This window comes from Lampetra planeri, chromosome 21 (assembly GCF_965212315.1).
Source record: "Lampetra planeri chromosome 21, kcLamPlan1.2.h2, whole genome shotgun sequence".
In the NCBI taxonomy this organism is placed as follows: Eukaryota; Metazoa; Chordata; class Hyperoartia; order Petromyzontiformes; family Petromyzontidae; genus Lampetra; species Lampetra planeri.
The window spans coordinates 3,533,193-3,560,927 of record NC_136127.1 but is presented as its reverse complement, the minus strand read 5'-3'; the positions used below and the strand labels follow the sequence as shown (position 1 = coordinate 3,560,927).

The window sequence follows — 27,735 nt, the reverse complement described above, 5'->3', positions numbered from 1 at the left end:
TCTTGTCTCTTCTCACAATTCAAGTTCCTAGAATCAACCCACCCACGCCTGCAACATGGCTTCATCCCAGAGGTCGCAATCGGGTACCCGATACCTGTACCCTACCAGATACCCGGCCGGGTACGGGTAGCCGGGTATCGGGTAGGGTACGGGTACCCGATTGCGACCCTGGTGCGGCCGGGTACGGAATCAAAACCTGTTTGCGACCTCTGTTTTGCGTCGGCTGGTTTGAATTCACAAAAATGTCACCGTGACGTCCCGCGCTGGTCTCCCCAACATGGAGTGGCCTCATCCGACACCGCCGTCTGCGCCTATTCGGCCAAGTAGCTCGTCTTCAAGCGGACGTTGCGGCTCCCCTCGCCCTGCGTGGGAGCGTCCCATTCGTATATGGAACCCCGAAAGTGCGTGGCTCTCATCGCCCAAAGGGACACCCACGCGTGGTCACACCTCATCACACTCAACGATGCCTATCCAGGAGGCTTTGCTAGGGGTACCGCGGTGGTGAGATGTGAACGACCTCACCTGGTAAACAGGGGGTCGTGGGTTCGATCCCGATCCTGACGCATGTATAATTTTGGTTGTGCATGTTCTCCCGGTGGTCGTGTGGATTTTTATCCGGGTCCTCCGGTTTTCGCTCCACATTTAGAAACATTCGCTTAGAGTATTTTGGCTGCTATACATTTCCACATAAGCCACTTCTCATTGGGCTATTTGTGGCCAGGTCGCTTCGGGATAAAAAATATTTCAGTGGGCCTTACCTGGTAAAATATAAAATGTTTGTTAGTAGTTAAATGGAGGAACATTTGAAGCGGCCCAGTGATAGCTTAGCAGCTATGACAACTACCAAACTACGAGTTGTAATGACATGAATCTTATTGAAAAATTGTAATTGGAAATTAAGAAAAGTTTAACTCGGGTTACCCGATCAAACAAGTACGAACTTCAATTGACCTGTGCCATGTTTGGCATTTCATTAATCAGAATCGGCAGCAATAACGCGCTAGACGGTCCATATCCTTTTATTACATTCGAGCAGCCATCTCGTGAAGCCACATACATGGCAACGCATTGTTGGCACCACTGACAGCAAGTAATTCAATCTGGCCAAATTACAAGTAGCACTTCCGCGTCAAGTTTCTTACAATGCTCACCCCATGTGCTGATCGCGGCCTAATTTTGTTGCACGAATAAAATGAACGACAATGTGGTGCATAAACTTCAGGGTTCTGAATATGTTATGACCAAATGACTTCCGTTTATTTTAACATATCGCTGTACATACGACCACCTAATATACCAGTAGCCAGTCACGCAACCCTGTAGTAGCATGCCAAACTGTTTAATTAATCGTGGATTTCTGTTCCTGTATTGAAGTTTTCCTAGTAGGATGTGGTTCTTTAAACAAACTTTGGTTGGGTTGCTCAAAATACTCTGCTGGTCTCATTACTTAACCAGATCTTCCTGGTCTTGCAAAGTGAGCTCCTAAATATTTAACCAATTTCAAAGTGATGGCTTCAAATTCACGAAAGCTATCATATATGTTTAATTTGATATAGACCAGTGTCTATAAAGGTACCACCCATGGTGAATAAATTATAATAAGCCGGCATTTTAAGGCAAGTCTATAAAGCAATGCACAGATGTATGAAGAATGTATCACATGGGTTTCATCCCTCTAAAACTGTATGCCCGTCACGGCATTGGTTAAGTCATGGCGGGCATGCATCAGAGTCCCAGGTATGTGGCAACATCTCAAATACGTTTTAACTGTTCTTGTTACGTGCTCAACACGTGTGTCAATTAGACTGCCTAAAAGGGAATAGGTGACACTCTAAGGCAATGTCCCTAATTCTGACATTGGACACTTTATGGACTCCGTGGTATCCACAAATGTGTGTAAAAACTAGGATTTAAAAATGGTGGCTGAGCACAGGCCACAAAAACCAAATGGCCAGCAACAAACAGCACTCTTGAAGGCGTCAAAGATGTGGTTGGTACTCATCTCCATGTGTGACCCTGACAGCCAGTGAGGGAAATTCAACATTCCCATGGTGGCAGGTGCCAGTCTCGTCCTAGGTCAGCCATCATTACATTTCCACAAATGTGGTACTGATGTTATCAATTCTAAAGAGATGCTTGGCCCGAGTTGACCCCAACCAGGATTTCAAATAATGGATTTCAGATAGAGTCAAGGCACCGAACTACCACGCCACCCTGCCAGTTTTGAGTCAATGAGTAATAGTGCAGTGTATGTGTTCAAGTGCTGTTGGCATAGCTAACTGGTGCCCCTCCATAGTTCTGGGGATTAAGGTTACAGCAACATTTCCCAAACACTATCCCTCAAACACGCCACCGTTTTATTTTTACAAGAATTTAGCTTTACATGTGTACCCATCTTCTTCACTTGGCATGACGGAGACACAGGAAGTGAGGGATCTAGAGAAACATGAGAGAGCTCAGGAGACACACATGGATGAGCGATGATGATGCTAGGAAACGAACGTGATATGATAGGGTAAGCAACTTGGAAGTTCATAGGAGAATGTGACAAAATGGTTGTAGGCATAATTCGTTCAAGGGCACAGATATATTTCAAGTGTCCGCTTCTCTATTGCCCATTTTCTTCGTCTTCCCTCCCCTCGCCCATCCACTCCTTGCCATCCCTCCCCTACCCTATGGTGATCCCTAAAAACCCTCCTATCGTGGTCACTCATTCTTCAACCCTTGCACTGCCCTGCCACCTAAATCATTATATTCTGTCAAACCATGTTAAGCGTCGTCAGTGAAAGCCCTCTACGGATATAACATTAATTTTGCTAAAATGTGGTAGTACCAATTTCTTACAAGGCCATTCGAAGTGATTTACGTGATAACATTTTCAAAATGAGTTGTAATATCATTAACTTGTTTTGGCCTCATAAACAGAGATCAGTGAAATAAACTTGTTGCCACCCGAAGTCATACCCATTTCTCTTATGGCCCACCGTGGTCAAACAGGCAGAGGAGGTTGCGATGGGCCAGTGACATATGCAGGACGGTGGGCAGATTACCGAGACAGGAATTGGCGTGGCACAGAGAAGTCGGCAGCCAAGATAAAAAAAACCCTAAAAGGTGGTGGTGGCGATGATGAGACTGTAAAAGCAGACCTTGGATGTCCCGTATGGTTCGAAAGAAGTTCAACATACATACGTATACTGTGTAACAAACGCAAGATCCAGGATAAGGCAGTGATGCCAAGGCGATGGCAAGATGCGGTGGCATGACAGTACTTTACCATGATGACCTCTGTGAAATTTACAGCTGGCCCCCATAGCTGTTACAACTAAAATCACAGGACAAGCAACCTGCTCCTTGGGGCAATACCCATACATTTCCCTGGTTCTTTGACCGTGACAACACGTTTAGGGTGAGAAATGTGCAAGTGGACAATTACAGGGATAGCAAGAGTCCTGCAATACATTTCGGTATGGCAGGCGTGGGCGGCTGATAAATAACAGCAGTAAGCCCAAGGCTGCACTTGCCTTTTCTTGAATGGGAAAAATGCCACTGTGTTTGCTACATTGTCAACTTCTCGAAGACAGCATACTTGGTTTGGATATAGCTCAGTGGGTTAGAGGAAATGTCCCCGATTGTGAGAAGGTATAATATAAAAACTATTGGGTGTTATTCTAGAGACCTCGGCCGTGTATATCACCCTAACGTGAGTTTCAAGCATGGCTAATGAGAAAAGTACACTTTGTTGGGATAAAATTTGTTTTCACTGTACACGCATTTTTAACTCCTTGTGATGTCACAAGGATGCAACAATACATGCAACGTGAAGATAAAACAAGTGAATGTCTGATTGGACACGAGGTAAATCCTGACATGTTTACGAATGATATTCTTCTATCAATGCAATATCAAACAGCGCAGTAAGCTATGTGTGCATATAGATGCACCCACGATGAAAATTCCTAAGCCAGCTGGAGTCTGCTCACCTCCATTAAACACAAAGCGATAACCGAAACACCATGGCTACATCACGACATACAATGGATTGTGAGAGCCATTCCATATTTTGTACAGCATGCGTGGACATGATACCCCCAAAGTGCTGATGTTGACACACCATATTAAATAAAATCCAAAAGGTTGAAGTGTATAACGCCTCCTCTATACGAGCAATTGGGAGGTGATCATCTCTGTTGGCGGCAGTGAACCAGTGGTTAACCGCTCCACATTCTTACAGCAGCGGTCAGTCTCTTCAGGATGACCGCTGTTGGCTTTCTAAATAAGTGGCAACCATCGTGTTCATTTACATCACAATAGCAGACTGCCCTCTCGCCAGAGGCGAAATGTCAAATGTAATGTTTGCCGAAGTTGATTACATCTGCCCATTAAACATGAATGGATATTCTGACAATGTTTAATCAACACAAAGTCAATTTCTGTCTTAGGTTGCTCTTTCATTTTTATCTGGCTAAGTGGCACCAGAGTTACAGCACTAGAATAACATTTTGTATGGCTGCGAATTTAAATCCCATTTAGGAACTGATGCAGCCTATCATCCCCCTGGGGTCGATACATTGAGTGTCTCACACTGGCTCAGGGCCTGCCAACAATGATGGGCTCCACCCCTATTGCCCAATGGAGGCCAAGTTTTGAAAACTAATATCTCAGCACAGGGCTCAGCGCGCACTCGTGATCACCTAGTTTATAAGAGTTGCGCATTTATAAACGTACTTACTCGGTGCCTCTGCCTTGGGCAAAGCATCGCAACATTTTCCAAAAGCCCCCGTCCGAAATTCCGACGCCGACAGTGTAAATCGCTAGTAGAAGGACGTGTCCGAGGAGAAGGCCCCGGCGAGGGTGAACTGGTCTTTGGAGAGGACGCAGAACATCCTGTGGGGCAGCGCGCGCGAGTACGGCGCAGGCCGCGGCACGGTGCAGCGCAGGATGAACTCGCGGCCCCGCGGGGCGGGGAATCCGTTGCCCTGCCCGCCCTGAGCGGAGCCCCCAGCCAGGCCCGCCGCGGTGTGGCTGGCGGGAGCCGCCCCACGGCGCTCTTCCGAGCCGCCCGCCGTCCCCGCGGCCAGCGAGCGGTCTTCGTCGACTGGCGTCAAGGAGGTCACCTGTCGGAAAGGGGAGGCCGGCATGGTTAATTTGAGAATTCCAGAGGAAAATGTATGGGGGGTGTATTGGCGACATGGAAACGTCGGCAACAAAACAGGATTTGGTCGTAGACAGTCGAGGGCTGTTGCCAGACGTTCGCAAAGCCAGCGGCCTCTCCGTAATGGAGCTGAATGAGAAAGACAGATAGTTTGGTGGTGGTGGCGCACAAGCGCCACCGCCACAAGCACCAACGCCACCATTAGCACTGCTCAGGTTGTGAGTTCAAACACCAGTTCAGAACTCACTGAGTCTAACATCTCTCCGAATGTGAGTACGATTACCACTTTTTTGGCAAGTCAAAATCATTCGTGATATGGAGACTACCTCTTGTAACGTAAATATTGAATGTCTAACTGGTCACTCTGTTTCAGGGCTGCCTAGGGAGACTAGCGCCACCTACGTTCATTAGAACAGTAAGGAGACACTTTGATCATAGGAACTATAGATTATCAGGCTAACACTTTCAACAATTACCCTTTGCCAGGGTACTAACAGGTGAGCCAGACTGACTGTCATGGCCGGATACCACACTTTATAATGTGGAGCCTTGAAAACAATGGGACATTGTAATATATTCACTCTCCAACTACAAGTCAGTAAACTTCATTGGCCTTTCTGCTCTGAACGAGAGACATTGTTTGAAATGTTCGCCTCCGAAACATTTTATGTTATGACGCAATATTCATGCCAACATTTTTCAGTTTGAGCATCAATATTTCAAATCCTTTCGTTTAGCTTTTGTATTTCGGAATTCCATCAGCAATTCTATACCACTATTATGCTTTTTCCCACAATTATATTCTCATTGTGCTATCGACAAATTTCAATTCAGAACGTGAACAAGCAGTGCCCTATCTCGAGAGAGAACAGCTCTGAAATATGACATCACATAACTTCTTCTCGAGTTGCTTCAACAGGCCTCTTTATCCAAATTAGGGACACACCTTTTAAATACCCTGCAAAGGGCGTTCGTCAACAGCAATTCACACAACACATTTAATTATCGGAGTTATAGAGTGCTGAATTAAAGCGTCGAACCAAATGTCGTATATTTGTTCTAGGCAATGGTGACCAGACGTAGACCATTATAACTAATCATGTGTGAATATCAAGTTTGATTTTTTATGTCTGAAACCCAGGCTGACACCCAGGGCCTCCGTTGGTGCCAGCTACCCGGCCGTGTTTCTCAGGAATGGTGAAAATTAACTGAAGGTCTCCAACAGACATCAGTACTACCCCCACTGGGTTAATTTAGAACAGAGATGCTTACTCTTTTTTTTGCTTTATATTTAGTTTATAACCAAAACGTCTGGAATGCACCCGCTATTATAAAATCTTAGAACCTAAGCAGGCTTGAGCTTATTAGACGCTCTCCATGTTGAGCTTGGATAGCAGTAGTATGTACTGAACATAAGATGCAATATATACACATATATTTGCGCAAAACCTGAAAGTAACAAAGTATCGATTTAAAGCTTTCGTGATTGCAGATATTAATCTTCTTGGTTCTTTCGGTAAAGTCACGTAGAAGGGAAATAATAAAATAAAATAAAAATTACATATTGACTTTTATTATGTTTTATTCTTATTATTTTATTATTTCCCTTCGTGACTTTACCGAAAGAACCAAGAAGATTAACAAAGTAACCAACAGTGGGTTGCGAGACAAGAATAGCAGCTAAGCGTATGCTTACATAGCAGCTTTAAAGACTGGCAGCCACTTAAAAGCCAAAAGGGACATATGTTGTGCATAAACAAAATCCGTGAATAATGCATGAACTGCGAAAACTTGCACGGCTTTCACTGAACTCCTGTGGGATACATGCCCAGAGAATTTCAGTCGAAGAGGAATTTGCATCATTCATAGCACTGCGTTCAACATCTGCCTTAAATAGGAAATATTTGCAGCAGTGACATTCCGGTTCGGTGGGTGCTGTGGTCGTAGCTATATTCCAGTCGGGGGTCGACTCGGAGCATCAGTTCCCTCGAGTAAATTCAATGAGTACCATCCTGTGAAAAAGCAACCTGTGGTTGTCATCTGGATAAACTGGCCCCGCCATGGAAACGTGGACTTTCCACCATTGGTTCAGCACCGCCGCCACATTGCTCATTTACGCAGGGAACCACTTTGAAATGAAAATGTTGAAGCGTGCGAGACGTGGCTGCTGATGTTCACACAATTTGAAAAGTACAAATCATCTACTCATTGCACAATCATTTGACCGTCCACACACAGGGAGTCAGAATTAGCTTCAACAAATAACTTTCATCTTTTACACCATCACATTTCAATAAAGGGAATTGTTTTACGTTAGCGGTGGTGGGAAAATATTATTCTAAAAACACGTTTAACTTTATAAAAACAAAAGCGTTAGATGTGCTGTACACAAGTACAAAATGTGCAGGATGGCAAGGTTCATATAACCAGCACTCACCCTAGCAGCAGATTGGAAATAGGCTTCCTTAATGTCAGATAACACATGTTCTTCGTAACGGTTTGCTGCCATTATTTGAAATAAAGGGAATTTAATGCGGACAGTTCAGCAAACACTCCGAATTGAGTTCTGTCAACAACAGAGGCTCCATCTGGCCAAGTCAATCTCAAAGCGGACGGGCAATGTCCTAGATTTAATGATATTAATGCACTGCAACGCCTTGAGAGGACACCTATTCATCGACTGCGTGTCAACCGCTGAATTTCAGCAAGTTGGTTCAGAAGAGAACTCTCAGTGCTCCGCAGCACAGGGAGCCGAGTCGATAGTCAAAGTGTTTCCTGGCACAAGCGAGCGTGGGGCAGTGCCGCGCAGGTTTTGGCCGGTCGTGCTGCATAGGCCCCAGATGTGTTTCCTGTGTGCAGCGCATATCGTTTGGCATGATGTCCCATGTTTCACTCCACGCGCTGGAAGCTTCTTCAAGGGTAGTGCCTCATGACAATTTATGGCCTGAAGGCAGAGCTGGAAATTACATCTTCCCCATAAGGCAGGACCTCATTTCACTGATCCCAAGGGTATGAAGAGGTGACCAAAATATGAACTCAGAAATGTATGCGGATGAGCCACATGCTCGAAATGGTTAGCAGGGGCAAGAGGACAAATTAATTGCTCTCTGATAATGTTAATCTACGGGTAGTGTTCAAATGCATGCAATTACTTTATGTTGATACATGGTAAAAGAAGGTGAATGGCCCGTTCATTTAATGATCGTTTAAAGTCTGTGTTCATGCTGAAAAGAGCATCAGTACATGCTCGGGTGAAATAAATATAGACTTCAATGCATAATAGAAACACCCATAACCACAAAACTCAGAGTTTTGTGGCAGTAGGATGGCATGGCTACACTGAACTGATCCTTAATAAAAGTGACAATTGCTACATAGCGTGGCAGCATTACACTGCAGGGATGTAACACAGTAAAACTGAAACTGCTGGTATAAGGCTGAAAGTGAGGGCCACACTTTCAGCCTTTTCATTTACTAAGATCTGGTAACTGTGAACTGCAATTACTATAATTTAGTGAACAATTTTGAATTAAACCCACATGAGAGCCCATTAAGATCAACAGCTTATTTTCTCGAGATGCTCCTATCCACGTAGGTTCAGATCTGTTTCCAGGATGCCATCTGACTACTACCAATGAAGAGAGGGCAATGCAAGTTGTAGGAGATTCTCACTAAATCCCTTCCAACCTAAATACATTTGATCTTGACATGCACTACTGAATTGCAGGTCAGAGCGTGCAACTTATGTGTTTGCAAAAATACCTTCCAAGGATTACAGTAAGCGGGATTCAGACGGCTAAACCACAGCAATCTGCCTTGTCAGTGGAAAACATGTAGATCATAAGGGAAACCAGCCATCCCCATGCCTGTTTTGATTGAGCTGCTATGTTAATGCATTGCTCATGAGCCGTGGTTTTAAACGCTAGCCCGATTTTTGATTTAAAGCTTTCGTGACTGCAGGGATTCATATTCTTGGTTCTTTCGGTAAAGTCCAGTAGAAGGGACTTTGCCGAAAGAACCAAGAATATGCTAGCCCGATTGTTCAACATGTCTCCATCCAAGTAGTGCACACCCAAGCATGGTTGTTCTATGAAAATAAACTGCAGACAAATGAAGCTTTTTTTTCGACAGAGAACATCTGTGATTAAGGCCAGCAAGATGGGGAGCCCCACTGAGAGCAATCAATAGAGATGGTGAAGCATCAGACAGTTATGGTGACATGGGAATGAGTGATGCATTCAAGACTTGATTTTTTTTCTGATTAATGAATTACTCTCTAAATAGCTCTTGAACATACTGCACTCTCCATTCCAAATACTATCAAGGAATACGTGAGGGCAGATGCATGACATGTACCTTCATGTATTCATGTACTTGTGCATTTCTGCATTAAAATCATTTTATGTAAGCAAATGCATGCAATGCGGTTGCATGTATGAAGGCTTTCATGTAAAGATTACCGTATATTAAACCATCCTCTTGCTCAAACAAATGTGGACAGGTGCTGATCCCCCCCTCTTGGTGCCACTGAACAAGCAGTGGAAATTCCATGTTCCCATGTTCGGAGCTAGTATCTCCATAGGAGGACCGCTGTTGACTTACCGCAAAGTGGAACTAATTTTATCAATCCGCGAGAGACAATGGAAAGAGTAAATCCCCCAACCAGGATGTGATGATTTGTCGAACTGAGTTGAGTGTTTCACCGCCAGTGAGTGTGGAGTTGGGCACTGCTGCAGAAGGCTGAGATCCAGCTAAAAAGCAACTGTGCAGAAACTCTACCGCACGATACCGCACGACCACTGTTTAGAATCGAATACTTGTGCTTCGTAACTCCTACTCCTTGGTTTTTTCGGTAAAGTCACGTAGGTAAAAAAAATTAATGAAAAAAAAACTCAATTAAATCACGACGTTTCTTCAGGTGGAACCGTCACAGTAAATTTACTGTATCAAGATTTTTGCATTTTTTCATTTAATTTTTTTTTTCATTTAATTTTTTACCTACGTGACTTTACTGAAAAAACCAAAGAGTATGAATCCTTGCAGTCACGAAAACTTCAAATCTAGAATTCATAACTACTCCCTTGTTCACGTAACTTATTTTCTCTCGAGCTTCAAGAGGCAAGACATAGAACCAATTTCGGAGCCAATTATTTTGAAAATGGGCACATTGGCTGCCTTCAAATCCATGGTGCAGATTGTAATTTCCACCAAGCAGCGTTGGGATGATTGTAATGTGCAGCCACGGGAAAATATTTATTTATTTTAAGATTCATATAACATTGTGAGCGGTCCTTCCGTTAATAGGAGCGACTAAAATGTGTGTCCCTTGTATCATGCACACGTTTCACCCCTTTAACCTAACAGAGGTGGTGTATTGTTATTACCTAGCTTCTACAAATGCAACGCGTTTCACATTGTCAAAAGTTAAGGTGGTTGCCCTTCAGAGAAACGGACAGCTGTTATAGAAACAAGCCCGTTCCGACCACTGGATCAGGTCCACCAATAGAGATGAGTACTCATCACTGCCCACTTCAGTAAGCAGACACTATGCACACACACAAAGTATATAGCTAAAATAGATCAAATGTTGCATATATGAATTCCTTACGCTCGTGTATGCGTACATACACGTGTCTGTATGTAAATTGGGAAGCGGTAGTGTAGTGGTATGCGCACTGGCCTACGAACTGGAGAACCGAGTTCGATTCCCGCTTCATAATGGTGTTGAATATTTGCTGGTCCTAGGCCTCCGCTAGATAGACACAGCCTTAAATGAGTACCTGGTGTGGTGTGTAAGTATTAGTACTGGGGAGACAATGGTGGTTGGTCATGGTGTTGGCCACCCCCCCCCCCCCCCCCCCATGTGCTGTACAGGCCTTCATGGGAGCTTGCTAACAGCACTTGCCCCAAAAGTCTGTAAAATGGCCATAGGGTTCTGGAACCTTGGTCTTTGTACGTAAATGACACTACCGTGATGTGCAACAGTGCGGCGCTTGTGGAGGTATCAGGTGACATGCTGGAAAAATGTCCAAAAGCCGCAGAGGTAACAAATAAAAAAAAAGCAAAGCTTGCAATTCGAGGCGGGCAGTGAAAATAATACACACAGGGTGTTAGTAGAGAGGCGTTGAGTTACCTCATCACTGGTGTCAGAGAGCTGGCAGAAGAGAGGGCGGAATAGCAGCGGTCAAAGAACAAGCGAGGGAAAAGGAAGAACGAGGCACAGGACAAGACAACAATTATGGAGGCTGGAAAATGATAGAAACATACACAAGGTTCCACCAGATATTAGTCCTCGGCTTAGAAACAAGAGCGCAGACCTTTTCATTGCACAGTAGAGCACCGTAGAGGGGAGAAAGATTACAAAAGTTGCCAGCACAACTTTAAAAGGTTCGTGGCTTCGACTGACCACGAAATTTCATGCCGTCAATATTTTTCTGATTGTGAAAAACTTCCTGAAACTTTGGAGTGATTTTAAGTTTCGGTAAAATGAGCGACCTGACATTTTCTAGACACTCAAAGTCCAACCTTTGGTCCACATTTTTCTATTTGTTGTTGTTGCAAAATGTCCAATTGTGATCTGAATGTATTGTATTTGTCAAATTTGACGATATGGAAAAAACTGAAACATACCAAACACTGTTGAAAGGTTTACCTCGCAATCAGAATATGAAATAAGTGTTGCTTATTCAGTCAATGTAGATGCAGTTACTGGCTAACAAAAGGAAATAATGAGCAACATTTTTCTATTGTGCCAAAGAGTTCAGTTGTTGGAACAAGAGGCCGCTGTTTTTGAAAAATCTATGTCTTCAAAGATAACCGCAACAGGCCAGACTGATATCAGCCAATTTTCGTCACTCAAAACTAGATTCATTTCAACGTACGTCACAAGAAATCTGGCCAGTTACAGCCAGTGATATTCCTAGAGTTTAATCAGATGTCGACGTTGTCCGGGCCAATGAATAAAATGGCTTTTACACCACAGTGTTTACTCAATGTATAATGATGGGTTTGACAAAGAATATATGTAGCTCAAATTAGAATGGAAATATGTAATGCTATTATTCTCTACAACAGTGCGTCTCAATCTGAGGGTCGCAATCCCAAGAGGCCACGAAAGGCAATTGTGGGATCGCAAGAGGTCTGTCTCGGGCCCCATGTCTCTCTTGCTGTGAGCAACTCCCTCTCCCCAAGTCTCTCCTTGTGCTGTCACTCTCTCCTTGTACACCCAACTGTCCTTCATCTATGCCCTTTCTCGTTTCTCTCCGAATAACTCTCTCTCTCTCAGTGTCTCTCTCTGCATGTGTCTATCTAACCTGTGTCTTTTTTTCCCCGTGTCTCTCTCTTCACGACTACCTCCGTTTGCCTCTCTCCTCATGTCTCACCTCATTTCTCTCTCTGTGTGTCCCGTCTCTGTGCGAACGTGAACATGTGCCTGCGTGCCCGTGCGCTTGTGTGCTGTACAAGCACGTGCATGCGAGTGCATGTGTGCTCATGTACTTGTACGCATGTGTGTGTGCAAGCAGGCGCATGTTTGTAAATGCGCACACTTGTCCGTGTAACTTCTTGTATGTTTGTATTGACGTGTGCACACTCGTGCACGTGCGCGTGATGATGTGTGTGTGTATGTATTGTAAATTTAGCAGTAGTGCATTGGTTGCGCATTGCGCAATGAACCCCACGACCCTAGTTCAATTCCCGCTGACAGCCAACATCAACGACAAATAATCTGAGCAGGTGCTGGGGCTCCCTTGTACATGGTGTGTAAACATCACGACAGGGGAGACAAAGGTGTCTGGGCGTGGTGCTGGTCACCCACCCCTCCATGTGCTGTGCTGGCCTTAATAGGTGCTCGCTCACAAGTAATTGCCCCAACATTCTAGATCTGAAGTTTTCGTGACTGCAAGGATCCATACTCTTTGGTTCTTTCGGTAAAGTCACGTAGATGAAAAGAAAAATGAAAATAACTAAATTAAATCACGACGTTTCGGAGGCAACACAAGCTTCCGTCATCAGGTGGAACACTACAGTAATTTTGCTGTGGCTGTTCCACCTGATGACGGAAGCATGTGTTGCCTCCGAAACGTCGTGATTTAATTTAGTTATTTTAATTTTATTATTTAAATTTTTCATTTACGTGACTTTACCAAAAGAACCAAAGAGTAATTGCCCCAACAGTCTGTAAAGGCTATATGGGGGAACATTGTTTTTAGAAATAGATGGTGTTTGTAAGACGGCACTAACATTAGCATATTGAAAAAGAGGTCGCTTTCCTGAGAAGTTTTAAAAGGACTCCTCTAGAGCATTGGATGGTGCTATTCTCTGTTGGCAGCACTATACCAGTGGTGGAAATTCCACATTATTTGAGAGGGGCAGTCTCTCCACAGATGCACTATTGTCATCCCACAATGTGGTATGTATGTTATCGACACCCAAGAGATGTTGGGTAAAGTTTCCCTCCAACTGGGATTTGAATTCACAACCTTACAAATTCAAGTTGGACATTGTGCCAGTGTCTACCAGCTGAATACATTTATTTTGGTTCGTAATTTGCTTAAAGCATCGAAAGATACCTCGGAATATTCTAAGACTCTAGCTGGAATAATGATCATTCTTGACATAAACCTTTCCACATGATTGCTATCCCCACCGATATTAAGGTCTAATGCCATCTCACAGAATAGCACAATTAAATCAGTGTTTTTATGCAAAATCTAAACATAAGGCGTAATCCCATTTGATGGGCTGGATTGCTGGTTTGTTTCAAGAAAGAAATAGAGAAACAGGCGTTGAGTGTCCGTCTGTTTGGAGACGAAACAGCCGCACGATGACGCAGGTAACCAATTTAACCGAGACATTTCCTGCAGGTATGTACATTGCCAACTGGTTGACGTGACACAGCTAAAGCATAGAGAGGAGACGTACAGCTTCTCAAAACACTGCAGAAGTATTTGACGACAACTTTTCCCGAACATTTTTAGTGTGTAAGTGAAATTAATTTCAGAAATTTACACTAAATAATTCCAGGTGAAATGAGCAAACGTCATGCACATGTTGTTTGTGTTGTTTGCATATTCCCTTCACTTACATAGACACGTATGTCTTAAATGAAATTTAAACGTATGTGTATGTGCGTTTGTGTTTTAAAGTATAAAAGCTTTTGAACGTCATGACGAATTGCAATCAAATTGTGCTGCGGGAGTGACATCAAAGGGAAAATAAAGTCCACACCTTATTCAGAAGACACAGCATCTTCACATCATGCCACAGAATGGCCCTCGTAAATGACACCACACACTCAAGGAGTCTGTTTGACCCAACACTAGATGGCAGTCTATCAAATCCTAATATTAAAAAAATTCAGCTTCATAGCTAAGCTAAGCTGAATGAAATACAAAACATATACTAAATATGATATCGTTGGTGATTGATCCAAGAACAACAAACCTTCAAATTAAATATATTTGACAATCTGGTTTGATCATGGACCCCTGCGTGGATTCGAACCGAGGTGCTCAAGAGTTTGCTGGCTGATTGTTCTGACTTGGGCAATGAGGCCCGTGAGACACTTAATCCTTTTGAGCGTTTTCACATACAGGATTAAAATCTCAGCCTTGATTGTTGTTGGGTTTAATAATAATCCACTGCTGGATGAATGCCTCCCCAAGCCACGTGGGTCATGGAAGTTGTTTGACCTATACTCTACCACGCTGGTCAGTGTGGGTTGACGATGGAGGGGGGGGGCAAACTCAGAACCAGTTCGGATGTCACTCACCACTGGTGAGGCCAGGAATTGAACTTAGGTGGCAGAGTTTACAGAACAGTGCGCTAACCACTTTGGCAAGACTATATGCAGTCGATGTAAAGGAGCTCCCTGCATCTTCTTGGTTCTTTCGGTAAAGTCACGTAGAAGGGAAATAACGACGTTTCGGCCACAACGCAAGCAGCCGTCCTCAGGTGAAGACCAGGTCTGTCGGGGAGACATTCAGACGCTGTCTCCCCGACAGACCTGTTCTTCACCTGAGGACGGCTGCTTGCGTTGTGGCCAAAACACCGTGAGAATTATTTTATAATGTTTTATTTTTATTATTTTATTATTTCCCTTCTATGTGACTTTACCAAAAGAACCAAGAAGATGAATCCCTGCAGTCACGAAAGCTTTAAATCGAAAGAGCTCCCTGCAATTGCTTGTTAATGCTAATGCTGCTGGACAGGCCTCAACTAGAGACTCATATTGCGTATTTTGTCTACTCTTCCACGCTTACCAGGTGTGTTGAAAGAGGTGGGCGTAAACCACATTTAAAACAGCACATTGCCCACACATTAGTGCAGTATATGACTCATTGCTTTAAGTCACTAATATATCAATCCTGTGATTGCTTTTCTACTGAAGCATCCCTAAAACACTGCTTTAATGTTTGTAAAAGCACTGCTGATAAAAATATATATATACGAGCTGACATACAAGGTTAACTTAGAGCAGTCATGTTATCCTGATAGCTTTACTTCAAAGGCTCAGCAAAAACGGTATATGCATAAGCGAGGTATTTTGAAAAGGCCATTGTTATATTGGGATTTAAGCCTCTCAGCCTGTGGTCACATTAACCATTTATGTGTCCTTGCGAGTGGGCTGTCGATACGTTTATCACAGTAGAAGTTAGTGCCTTTAATATCCGTCTGGGTGGCACTGTGGTGAGAGAAATTGTGAATTAAAATCCCAGTCAGTGGCCAACTCAGCCCATCATCATCATCATCATTCTGAGAACAAAAAAATAGGTACCACTTTGTAAGTAGTCAACAGTAACCATTCTATGGAGAGGCTAGAGTAACTCTGCCACAAAAAAATTGATTTTCCACCAACTAATTCAGGACTGTAAATGAATAAAAGCAGTGAACTACGCTCATTTGACATTGGACTTGTGAGGGCTTATTGTATTGGCCATTATGGAAGCATTATCATTGAACTTTGTTCATGAGGCTGGTGGCACAGGCTAATGCGCATCTATGACTAATGGACAAGACCACGAAAAATTGCTGTGATGGCTTCTGGCTCCAAAAAACGATTACTTTCACAAGTGATTGAGCAATGCAAGTGACAGCACAGCTGGCAAAGCAAGGTGATTCAATGCACAGTGTTACAGCGCACCCTACAGACATTTAATTTTAAGAGCAACTGTGCGGATCTTTAATAGATTATCTTTTTTTTATCTCCAACTGGATGACTGCACAATCAGAAGACTGTGCGTTCAAATCCAGGTTTGGAGTTGACTCATCTAAACATTCATCCACAGTTGATCAAATGAGGAGCCCGATATGGATACTTTCCTCACAATAGGAATGTGTAATTTCCACCACTGACTCCGGGCCGCTAATAGCAATGAGCTCTACCCCAATCTTATATGAGCAGGGAGACACATTGTGTATAGCATACAATCTCAGAGCTGGTCTTGAAATGAACACAATTTGTTTATGCTTTCATCCTTGTGCATATCTTGATTTGAAGCTTTCGTGACTGCAGGAATCCATACTCTTTGGCTCTTTCGGTAAAGTCACGTCGGTAGAAAATGAGATAAATCACTGTCACTCTCAAATCACTCTCTCTAGTTATTTTATTTCTTGTGCATAATTCGCTGGTCACCCCTCGGTGCATACTTTGTTACACTTAACAACCTGCCTTTGTTATTACAAATGGCTGCACGAGTGTGAATCAAGAATGTCAGCGGTCATGGCTTAGTCCTCTAACATGGGCACGGCATTAACGCCTCTCCCCCCCCTTCTCGGAGCCAGTTGGCCACCTTACAACTGCGCTAACGATGGTGTTGCCACACTGGCTGGGTGTCTATTGTTGCACAATGTTGATGTGCTCCAGCTAAACAACCAAATAGTACTCCCAAATGACTCAATGTAAACGTATGCGTGTACGGATAAATTCGCACACTTGATGATGAAGTGCAAATGTGCACATACGTAATTTGACAAAAACAATAGGTTAGTAAAAAATTAAGGTTTATTTTACATATATGTATAGTGCAAGGAGATAAACATTTTATATGACTGGCCTTTAGGAATGATATTGAGTTTTACAGAGCATTCACATAGTCTTGGTAGATGAGGTTAGGTTGTGGGTAGTGTCAGATTATGAATTCACCAGAGAGCAATGAGTCATCGGCGGTTGTTTTTTGCCCATTCTCAAGTTAATAAGCGCATTGCCTGTGTTGAGTGTAATACGTTTTCTCATTATGTGGATATCTAAAAAGTTGGCTGAGTGTGATCGTTCGATTAAATCTGGTGTAAAGAATATGACTGTGAATGTGAATAAGCCTTTTGGAGAACAAAATAACTGCACTCTGTCCTACATTCCCGCACGTATAAACAGTCGTCAATTCACTGAAAACACCTTAAGATCAAAACCTAATGCAGGACCCTCCTGAAAAAAGTCCTAGGAATCAGTGTGGCATTCGTGAATACAAATAAGTAAACTCTTATTATAATTTCATAGTATAAAAAAACTGTTGATTCCCTCCATCCAAGGATCACTACTGGTCCAGCATGGTTTGTGTGTAGCCTCTCGTCTTTGTGATAAACAGCCTGTTACTTACGTGATGCGACTTGAAAGCGCACCCAGGTTAGCGATTGAGCCCGAATCACTTAAACTTCAAAACATAAATGCCACTGCCAGACCAGCAACCATGAAGCCATCCCAAACACGTGTTGTCTGCACATGCACAACACTAGCCCGCAGCGGAGCGGTGAGGCGTGGCACAGCGTACCTGCTGTGCACTCATGAAGAGACGGTGGATGATGCTCCCTGCTGGGCCCCTTCCCGCACCAAAGACTGGAACCTCCGGCTCCTCCAGCAAACTCGACACAAACCTGAGGTCAATAAAACACACAGTGTAGGGTTCAGGTGGATTAAAATAGCGTAAACAATTATTGCAGTAATTAATGTAATGCTGCTGCTATTACTGATAAATGTGATAATTAATAAACGCATGATATTAAAGCTGATGTAATGATGACACCGGTGGTGCTGATGGTAATGATGGTGGTCCCATTACCTCTCCAGCTCCGTCTTCTCTTCCTCCTTGTCAAATGTGTTGATGGCGAACTTGGCACGAAGCGAGCGCCCACGGGCGATCACCGCCTCCGCCAGCGTCACTTGGCTTATCACCTCCTGCAAACGGGAGCACAAACGCATTCAATCAATCCACTCAAGCATCCTCTGCCTAACCAGGTGAGAATGCAATAAGATTAATCTCCATTGAGAAGGAACACCTCGATACAGTAAAACCTTGGATTGCGAGCATAATTCGTTCTGGAAACGTGTTTGTAATACAAAGCACTCGTATATCAAAGCACTCGTATATCATCTTCTTGGTTCTTTCGGTAAAGTCACGTAGAATTGAAATAATAAAACAATAAAAATAAAACATAATAAAATAATTCTCACGACGTTTCGGCCACAACGTGACTTTACCGAAAGAACCAAGAGGATGAATCCCTGCAGTCACGAAAGCTTTAAATCGAAATTTAACTTGTATATCAGTTGTGATCACGTGACGCTCGGCAGACAAAGCGTATACACGTACTACTCGTATTGCAAGACCTCGCTCATTCATCAAATTCATATTTACTTAAATTTTTTGCTCGTCTTGCAAAACACTCGCAGACCAAGTTACTCGCAATCCAAGGTTTTACTGTACCTGTTATTACATTCAAATAAGGCAAAGTGTTTCCACGATCAGGGCCACCAAGGAAGATGCACACTTCTCGACACTCATTTTAGCAGGGAGACAATTTACTTAAATTGACTTCAGCAACTGGGCTACATCACTTAGTTGAATTTTCAGTAACGTAACTAACATTTTCAAAATCAGATGTATTTCTTTTTATCAGCCACTACTGGCATCATAGACCATTATTTATACACTGTTTTTTTTAGTATGTTCCAGATTACAACTGCAAGTGAATGGAAATAATGACATACATCCACGTTCGACTTACACCTAATTTCACTGCATTCTAAATGCATTCCACAAAACATATCGGACGTATATACAGTTCATCCGGTTTGCAAGTGGGGTAGATTTTTTCGATAATTTTGCTGCTATAAATTTCCACGTGATCAGCCGCTTCATTGAGCTATCATTTGTGGCCAGGTCGCTTCTGAAAAAGAAGCTAATAGCTCAGTGGGTTTTGCCTGGTGAGATAAAAAATTTTACATTTAGTTGCATTTTTTGGTGAGTGATTTGTTTACCTTTTCTATACTTTGCACTCCTATCGTGTTTTTGTACCATGTGTTGTTGTAATGTTCTAACATGCCCCAACTGGAAATCTGTGAAAACGAGCTTCATAGCTCATCGGATTTCTACAGTATGAATAAACATTATGATTCTGACTTATTTGGAAGGATGTATCCATTTGTGTCCATCCCATTGATTTTTATGAGCTATTTTTTTTTATTAATCAAATTATCGCCATTTGTTTGAGTTAAAAAGTGAAATGAAAAGCCGCCCAAGAGCCCCCGGCCAGCGAGTTGTGTGGGATGCATGGGGACCCGACCTCCAGGCGGCGTGGGTCGGGGTTGGGGTGGCGGAGGATTCGGCTGGCGAGAGACACGGACGCCTTGAGCAGCTTATTCACTGTCGGCACGTCCTCCGATGACTCTGCAAACGAAAGCGACGTAAACGAGCGAACGCTCCTGTGCAGGTGTCCGCGGTTTTTCCGCGCAGCTCTCCCGACGTGTTACTCGGCACGTCGACGCGCTACGTTTGGCTCCACGCACTGGGAGCTTATTCAGGAAACGGATTTCGGGATGATGACCGAAACTTCGAGCATAAAGCTGAATAACACACGGTACGACCGAAAAGCAGATCAGAAAACATTCCTTCAGTAGAGGCACAACATTGGCTTATGGAGGTACAAGCTGTTAACAACACGTTCTATGGACAGGGTGATCCTTTCCAACACTGAAATCCTTCATAACATTTTATTGCATCAAAAACCAAAATCTTTTTAAAGTTTAAAACTTCACAATATAAGCATGAAGACATAATGGGTCCCCTTTTTACTCAGGTCAAAGGTCAATCCCGATAGTCGAAAGCCACTGGGGCTATTCACTTTTAAATCTAGATTGAAAACTAATTTCTTTGGAACTGCTTTTTGTGTTTAGTTTGTTGTCCTTCCCCCGCACCTCCGATTGGCACGGATGGCTACGTATGGTGCAAAATCAGTTCAACATGCATACAAACACATAGGTTCCTACATAGCTCATCATCAACATGACAGGTCCCCGACTGCTTCTAGAATGAACGAGCCCTCGCTGCCGACCTTTCAACCGGGAACCCCACCTTCCTTGACCTTGAGGAGGGCGGCGTGAATGGCGCAGGGTAGCAGCTGGAGGGTCACATCGGCCGGCCGCATGCCCGCCAGGTAGTGCAGCACCTTCTCGGCCTCGCGCGTGTCGTCAAACAGGCGTCGCTGGCGGCGAGCGGGTATAGGGCGCGTCGCCTCCCACGCCTCCACCCACACGTTGCCTGGCAGCTGCATGCGAGCGCTCAGACGCCCACGGGGGGCGACGGCTGGAGCGCCCGACTCGTTGGAGTCGGCGGCGTCCTCGTCCGGAGGAACCTGGAGAGCCGTTGCCAAAGCCTTTCTTTTTAACTGTTACAATAGAAAGCATGCACTCATTCGACCGCAGTCGGAATGCTGTTGTCGTAGTTGGGGAGCACCCCGGTTCCTACCTCACCGCACTTGACACAAGTCAATGTAAAGCAGTCAGATTGATTGATGATGTAGCACGAGCTGATTCCCTCCTGTCACTCGCCCGCGATCAGACGTCTCATCACTCATCTGTCACGACTACTCTGGGTATTCTTTCAATGCACTTCACTCATTGATTTCTCCACCCATTTTAAGGACTCAGTCTGCACCAACTGGATGCTTTCTTTCATCCACACTCGGCAACGAGCACACTGCAGGTCACAACACGACTCTTTCTGCTTCTTTCCTCGCACTGCTCGACTTTGGAATACTCTCACATCGTCTCTCTTCCCAAGGTCTTATCATAATCTTGCTCAATTAAAAAGAAGTATTAACTCTCATCTACTACACCTTCAATGGTGTTGTTTGTTGCTGGCCTTCTGGGGCTTTGGGCCTGTGCTCAGCAATTGTGATTAATAAAAAGTGTCGCCAAATGCAGAAGATTGATCACATAAAGTCTGCAAATTTAAGAGGCAGAAGACAGACATGCTTATGAAAAAATATAAAGATGCAATCCATAAAATAATGAGGTACATTACTACAATATCAAAGCAATACCAATACACACCAAAGTGATGAGTCAAATCGAATTCTTTATATATATATATAAAACTCGTATTTCATCTCAAATCTATGCTCCAGGCAATTACATTATCCTGCGCTCGCTGGTCAACTCCCACAATGAACCCTGCATTGCGATGTCGCTGGAGTCATGGGGCTGCCACTTTGTGAATTGAGAAATTATTCCACTGCGGCTGAAAAGCCTCCATAGGGAGCTATGGCAATGGACCCGAAAGTGCCATGAATGATATTTAAAAAAATATTTCCCCTCATTCAAGAAAGCTTCCAAAGTGTCATACAGCCAAGAATGCTTAGCGCAGTTATGTGCATCTCCAAAGCATCAGCTGTTTGCTTTTTAGGATTGCATTTGCCCTTCTATTAAAGATAGAGGGTCACTGCATCACACACTTTCAGACACACTTATGCGACCGTCTGGAACGCTCTTCCTTCTGATATGAGGAAGCCACTGGAGCTATGCACTTTTAAATGTAAATTGAAAACTAATATCTTTAGAACTTTTGTGTGTGTTTAGTTTGTTGACCTTCATCCGCACCTCCAATGAGCACGGTTGACTACGTACGGTGTGAAAAAAGTTCAACATACATACGTGGGATAGAACCCCATTTTCACAAACAATTTAGCGAACTAGCCTAATGAACAAAGCAGATTCAATCAAAAAGATAAACCCACACACTGACAATTAGAATTCAACTACTCGCATATGACATATAAAGTATTGGTATTATTGGTAAAACAAAAACATGAAGTCATACCTCCTCAAAGTCACGTGGGGAGTACCAGCGGACAAAATCTTCCAGATGGCAGCCTGGATTTGCAGCCTGCAACCCAAATAGTAACAAGAGACACTCTCTCTCACAAACACAATCTCCCAGAAAATGTATTGATTTCCATGCCCAAATGAGCAATTGGGCACCATTTATCTCCTTTGGCTATTGCAAGCCAGATAAAAATCCGAAATTGCAGACAGGTGGTTAATTCCATAGTTTGGCGATTTGATGATTGCTATCTTTAATTGCGATTAGATTCTTACCATCGAATACAAATGTGAAAATGATCGTGGGATCAGTGGAACCGTGGAACTGTGGAGGGGCCAGACTCTGTGGATCCCGGGTGGCCGGGTTGAAAGTGGCTCTCTAGTATCGGGGTCAAAACCATGTGGTCGTTGTTGCCAGAATCACCATTTAAAGATATTCCCAATGCTTAGAATGTGTCTAGTACTTGGAACTGGCCTGAATTCACCATGATTCTATCATGGCATTCAAGAAAGACGGGAGACCCTGGGGTCTGGTTGAGGGTCTGGAAAACCCCAGGGTTTGGAAGGCCGAGTTGAAACCTAAGCTATACACAGATCAACTAAATGCACAACCTAACATTTACTCAGGTATCTATGCCCTTGCATGCGAGATGCGCAAAGACGTGGGTAATGACTGTGCCCGTGATGGCATTCACTAGGCCGTCCATGTCCCAAGGGCCTTCCATTTTTGTTGAGCAGCTCAACCTCTGAGTCAAGTAAGGGCTCAATGAGGCCCCACACCCACTCCAACCCCCCACCAGGAACAACCATGTGGAGGACTGGGCCCAATGGGAATACAACTCATCTTAGTGGGACCACCACAACTACCACTGGGACCGACATGACTTTTATACTAAGGCAAACCTGGCTTACTACTGAGATGTCCAGGACCACTACTTGGACAAATATGACCACCAGCATCAGCACTCAGACCACTGGAACTACCACCGGGACCACAACTGTTTGAAACCATGTTCGTTTTCCAATATGGGATGAAAATGTGAAATATATTCTCAACGTAACACATACTTCAAATATATTTTCATTCGGCACGGGTTGTGTGATATCATTAGCATTCTTAGGTTTTTTCGGTAAAGTCACGTAGGTAAAAAATGTAAATAAAAATTAATAAAAGTAAAATTTAAATAAAATAAAAATCACGACGTTTCGGAGGCAACACAAGCCTCCGTCTTCAGGTGGAACCGTCACAGCACGATAGCTGTATCAAGAAAGAGAAATTCCAAGAAAACAGTCCTTGTATATATACTGGTTGAGGGTGGGAGGAGCCAAGGTAGGCCCTGGATATTATTATTGTGAGGTTCGGTGCGGCTGAAGCACGCTGTTAGGAATTAGCCTTTATTGTGTAGACTGGTTAAAAAGAGTTGTTAAGGTGAGGCTGATGTATATCAGCCTAAGAATATGAATCCTTGCAGTCACAAAAGCTTCAAATCTAGAAATGATATAATTAGTGATGATGATGTATGTTATGTGTGCAGAAAAATGGATGCGAATCTGTGTGTGTGGGTTCATGTCTGTGTGTTGTCTCCATTGCCATCATCTTCACGGTCTCCATCGTCATCATCTTTATTGTTGTATTTTTTATTGTCTACAGTAAATGGGCTTCATTCAAGCTCTAAACAAGGCAGCAGTATTGATCAATGTGGTAAGCTTTTTGTGTTTGTACACCGATACCAACGTGGTCTCCTAGTTTATTTATTTTTCAGAGTGAAGATGCGAACACGGGTCTTCTACGGAGAGGGCAAGACACACATACCTTGAATGACTCCATGTCTGACAACAGGCATGCGCTCTGCATGCGGGCACGCAGATGAGCTCCCTCTGCTGAGGTCCCAAGCTTGGCGAGGACCTCAGTCTGTTCCTCCAGCATGTCCTCCGTCATGGGAGCTGGCTCCTGCACATCACAGACACCATCCACCAGTAAGTGGCAGTGAAGTCATCACAGCACTTGTATCCAGGCTTGGGGTGAACATAAATGCCCTTTATACTGGTAGGAACCTCCTGGTTACACCAGCCCACAGAGGATTATTGTGTCCGTCGTGCAGGGAGGGGCTGGGTGGGGAGGGAGGGGCTGGGTGGGGAGGGTGGGGAGGGGCTGGGTGGGGAGGGTGGGGAGGGGCTGGGTGGGGAGGGTGGGGCTGGGTGGGGGGTGGGAGGGGTGGGGCTGGGTGGGGAGGGGCTGGTCACCCCGTGGTGCCCTTATAAAACTCAACGTTTAACCTACTCATGCCGGCTTGTGCCCGCCCTCACAGTCGGGCATATTTGCGGAATACACCACGCCGCCGTTGACCCTGGCCATTGACCAGCAACCCAACGTTCCTACCAGCTCCCTCCGCAGGAATGTGTTATTGGAAATTCTGACCTCATGGAGGTTCATTGAGATCGGTTGTACCTTGGAATGTTTACTAAATTATCTTCGAATTAGTATTTTACATGTGGGAGGAAAACTGATTACCAAAAGAAAATGTGTTCATATGGAGTGATAACGTAAAAAAGTGTAAAAACTCAAATTTCTGCAATTGTCGTCTCCTGGTCATCTCACAATCAAGCAGGTTTGAGAGTCAGCAGATGACCCAAAAAACCCCACTCCAAAGTGATCAATTACGGACCAACACCACCACTACACAGTGATACCCAGTCTCTGCATAGGATGACCAAGTGCTGTGGATTTCCCACAAAAAGTGATAAAAAAAATTGTGACTTGAGATTTCAAGCCCTGACTGGGATTTCAACTTGCAACCTTTTAATTGTAAATGCAGTGATCTAAGCACAGTACTATGGGGCTGGATGTAAAAAAACACCAACGATGTTCTATTCATTGTTGGCTGAATATCCCCCAAAGTTATCACCATCACGGTCTTTAACAGTTAATGTCTCGAACTTGCAAATTATCTGAAATGTAACACTTACTTAAAAAAGTATTCCTATCAAATGAAAGCCCATCCTTTTAAAGTGAACCTAGTAGTGAACATAATATTCTCAATTCAAGAATCAACACAAACAAAAGTGAATCGTAACCGTTTCCACCACACAGGTTCGCGTGCACGCAAAGTGAACAAGCGGTCCAAAATTCCGCCCGAAAGCAAACAAGCATTACACCTCAAACCGCCTGATGTAAAGACAGTCGCACAGTTTGCTGTTGCAGTCACCTGCGTGATGGGAATGTACAGGGGCTCCCCGCTTTCGATCAGCGTGATCTCCCCATGCTGGTGTAGACGTCCATCAGGCTTGCGCAGGGCGGTCGCGTTGGCAGCAGCTGTCGCTTTGCGCTCCTCCTTTCTCTCCGCGACTTTGCTCGCAGTGTCCTCGTTCGTATCGCCAATGCCACTCTGTCTCGTCCCTTCTGTCGATCCCTCCCCTCCCTCCTCTGCTCCCTCGCCACCGTCGCTCAGGTCACTCTCACACTCAAAGAACTCGTCCTCGCTGTCCTCACTCCAGGAGTCCCATGGCTTCTGTGCAGCCATCTCAGCGGATGTGCCACCCTGCTGCTGTCTCTCCACGGCCCTCCCGGCTGCCGCCTCCCTGCGCCCGTTCTTTGAGGTTGACGGAGCGGTGTCACTGCCGCCCGCACGCCCTCCTCCTCCTCCAGCGCTGCCCGATTCGCGCTGCCTCTCCTCCCTGCTCTTCTTCCTCTCGATGCAACAGTTGAGCATCTTGGGGACAGGAAGGGCATCGCATGGGTAGGATGCATTATTAGCCATGAATCTACTAATGGCGTATGCAACGAACGGAATTAAGCCAAAGTGTCTCCTCGTTCAAACATGTGAAGAGCGATGCTCATCTCAGTCAACAGCCTTGAGCCAATGGTGCACATTCGCATTCCCATTGCAGGGGACCAGTCTCCTCATAGGACAAGCACTGTTCATTTCCAATAAAATAGTGGTGGATGCCTGTCCTGCCCAGGGACAACCATATATTGGCTTTCCCCAAACTGGTAGTCGTTTAATTAACGCTGAAAAGATCAAAGACAAAGATAGCCCCTGACCAGGAATTTAACTTACCACGTCCCATTTTAAGTGAGGCACTGTGACTGACTACAGCACCGTACAGAAATTTGTATTTCCATATAGCAAATACCTGTAGCTTTTGATGCAATAAACAGCAGCTGTAGTCAGGAGGGCCAGGTGTTAATCTGGAGGTGAAAAAGATGGCCATCATAAATTAAGCAAAACCAAATCAAAGACATACACACACAACCATGTATAGTAACATAGGCCTTACTCACACTTCAAATGTTAGACAAATGTTGAGCTCTTTAAAAATGTTCACTTCTCTCACAAGGTGGATTACCTCATCCAACAATGTACTCGCACGCAATAACATCGTAGAAAGCTTGTACTTTGAAACGTTTAAAAATAACTTCAGAAATATATATTTTAAAGACAATCATGCATGAAACTACCTAAAGACACAACGTTTTCTCCTAAATGTACAACCTCACATCCTTTTGACACCTGTGAGGGTGCCACGGTGGCTAGATGTTAAATACCTTGCCTGGCATACAGGAGGTCGTGGGTACGATCCCGACCCTGACGCCTATATATTTTGAGTTTGCATGTTCTCCCCCGTGATTGTGTGGATTTTTCTCCGGGTCCTCTAGTTTTTCCCTCCACATTTAGAATCAACATGCGTTTAGAGTATTTCACTGCTATAAATTTACACGTAATAAGCTGCTTTGTTGATCTAGGTCGTTTTGAAAAAGAGCTAAGGAGCTCAGTGGGCCTTAGCTAGTAAAATAAAAAAATTAATTAGTTTAATTATTTTTTTCTTATTGCCTTATGTCCCATAGGAGATGAAGATGAGAAAGTAAGGCGTTTTTAGTTTTAACGGTGAAAAAGGCCCACTCCTAACCACTGCTTTATCCCTAACCTTGATACCCTACTATCCAGCCTCAGTACCAAATGTCTCAAAAGCTAAATCGTTATGGCATTGGATACGACTGCATGAAAGTTTTAAATAAAATGTAGTGGGAAAGAGATAATGAGGAAAAAGAGGTTGTCATGGGTGGAACGTGTACTGGATGGAACAGGGCAGGTTATTATTGAGCATGACGCAACAATTCATTGATTTCTCAATTAAAACTAATTATTACACTCACAATAAAAAAAACATTGAATAGCGCACATTACAATCAATTATTTCCGAGTCAAATTTGTTTATCACGCAATATATTACATAGACTCACACCAATATAGATGTGTATATCCGCCACAAGTATTAAAATATCTATTTGTATTTTGAATCAAAACGCCAAATCGTGTCAACTCATCAAATCATCGAGTGTGTAAATCTTGACAAACCTCTTCTCCGAGACAGTCACTGGTAATGGGCGCCCAGAGACCAAGAGGAACACCCAATGCCAGATGCAGTCACATTTGCAAAACTCCTTCTAAACTGAAGACAAACTCAACGGACGAGAGTGAAAGGATCC

The 27,735-nt window shown here is 44.0% G+C and overlaps 1 protein-coding gene across 2 annotated transcripts in view; it reads right to left on the bottom strand.

Annotated features, from left to right (window-relative positions):
* Window positions 1-1,003: 1,003 nt before the first annotated feature.
* Window positions 1,004-27,735, bottom strand: part of RAB3GAP1 (RAB3 GTPase activating protein catalytic subunit 1) — a 49,042-nt gene continuing 22,310 nt past the window's right edge. The window contains exons 16-24 of one of the 2 annotated variants that reach the window (XM_078603751.1): window positions 26,382-26,436; window positions 25,454-25,957; window positions 24,061-24,198; window positions 22,246-22,311; window positions 20,500-20,779; window positions 19,712-19,815; window positions 18,208-18,323; window positions 17,920-18,022; window positions 1,004-5,114 (exon numbers count right to left, since the gene is read on the bottom strand). In XM_078603751.1, coding sequence (XP_078459877.1) covers window positions 4,812-5,114; window positions 17,920-18,022; window positions 18,208-18,323; window positions 19,712-19,815; window positions 20,500-20,779; window positions 22,246-22,311; window positions 24,061-24,198; window positions 25,454-25,957; window positions 26,382-26,436 — 1,669 coding nt within the window. In that variant the 3' untranslated portion in view covers window positions 1,004-4,811. Of the gene's footprint in view, window positions 5,115-17,919; window positions 18,023-18,207; window positions 18,324-19,711; window positions 19,816-20,499; window positions 20,780-22,245; window positions 22,312-24,060; window positions 24,199-25,453; window positions 25,958-26,381; window positions 26,437-27,735 lie in introns of those variants that run through there. The other variant, XR_013586513.1, reaches the window with a different exon arrangement.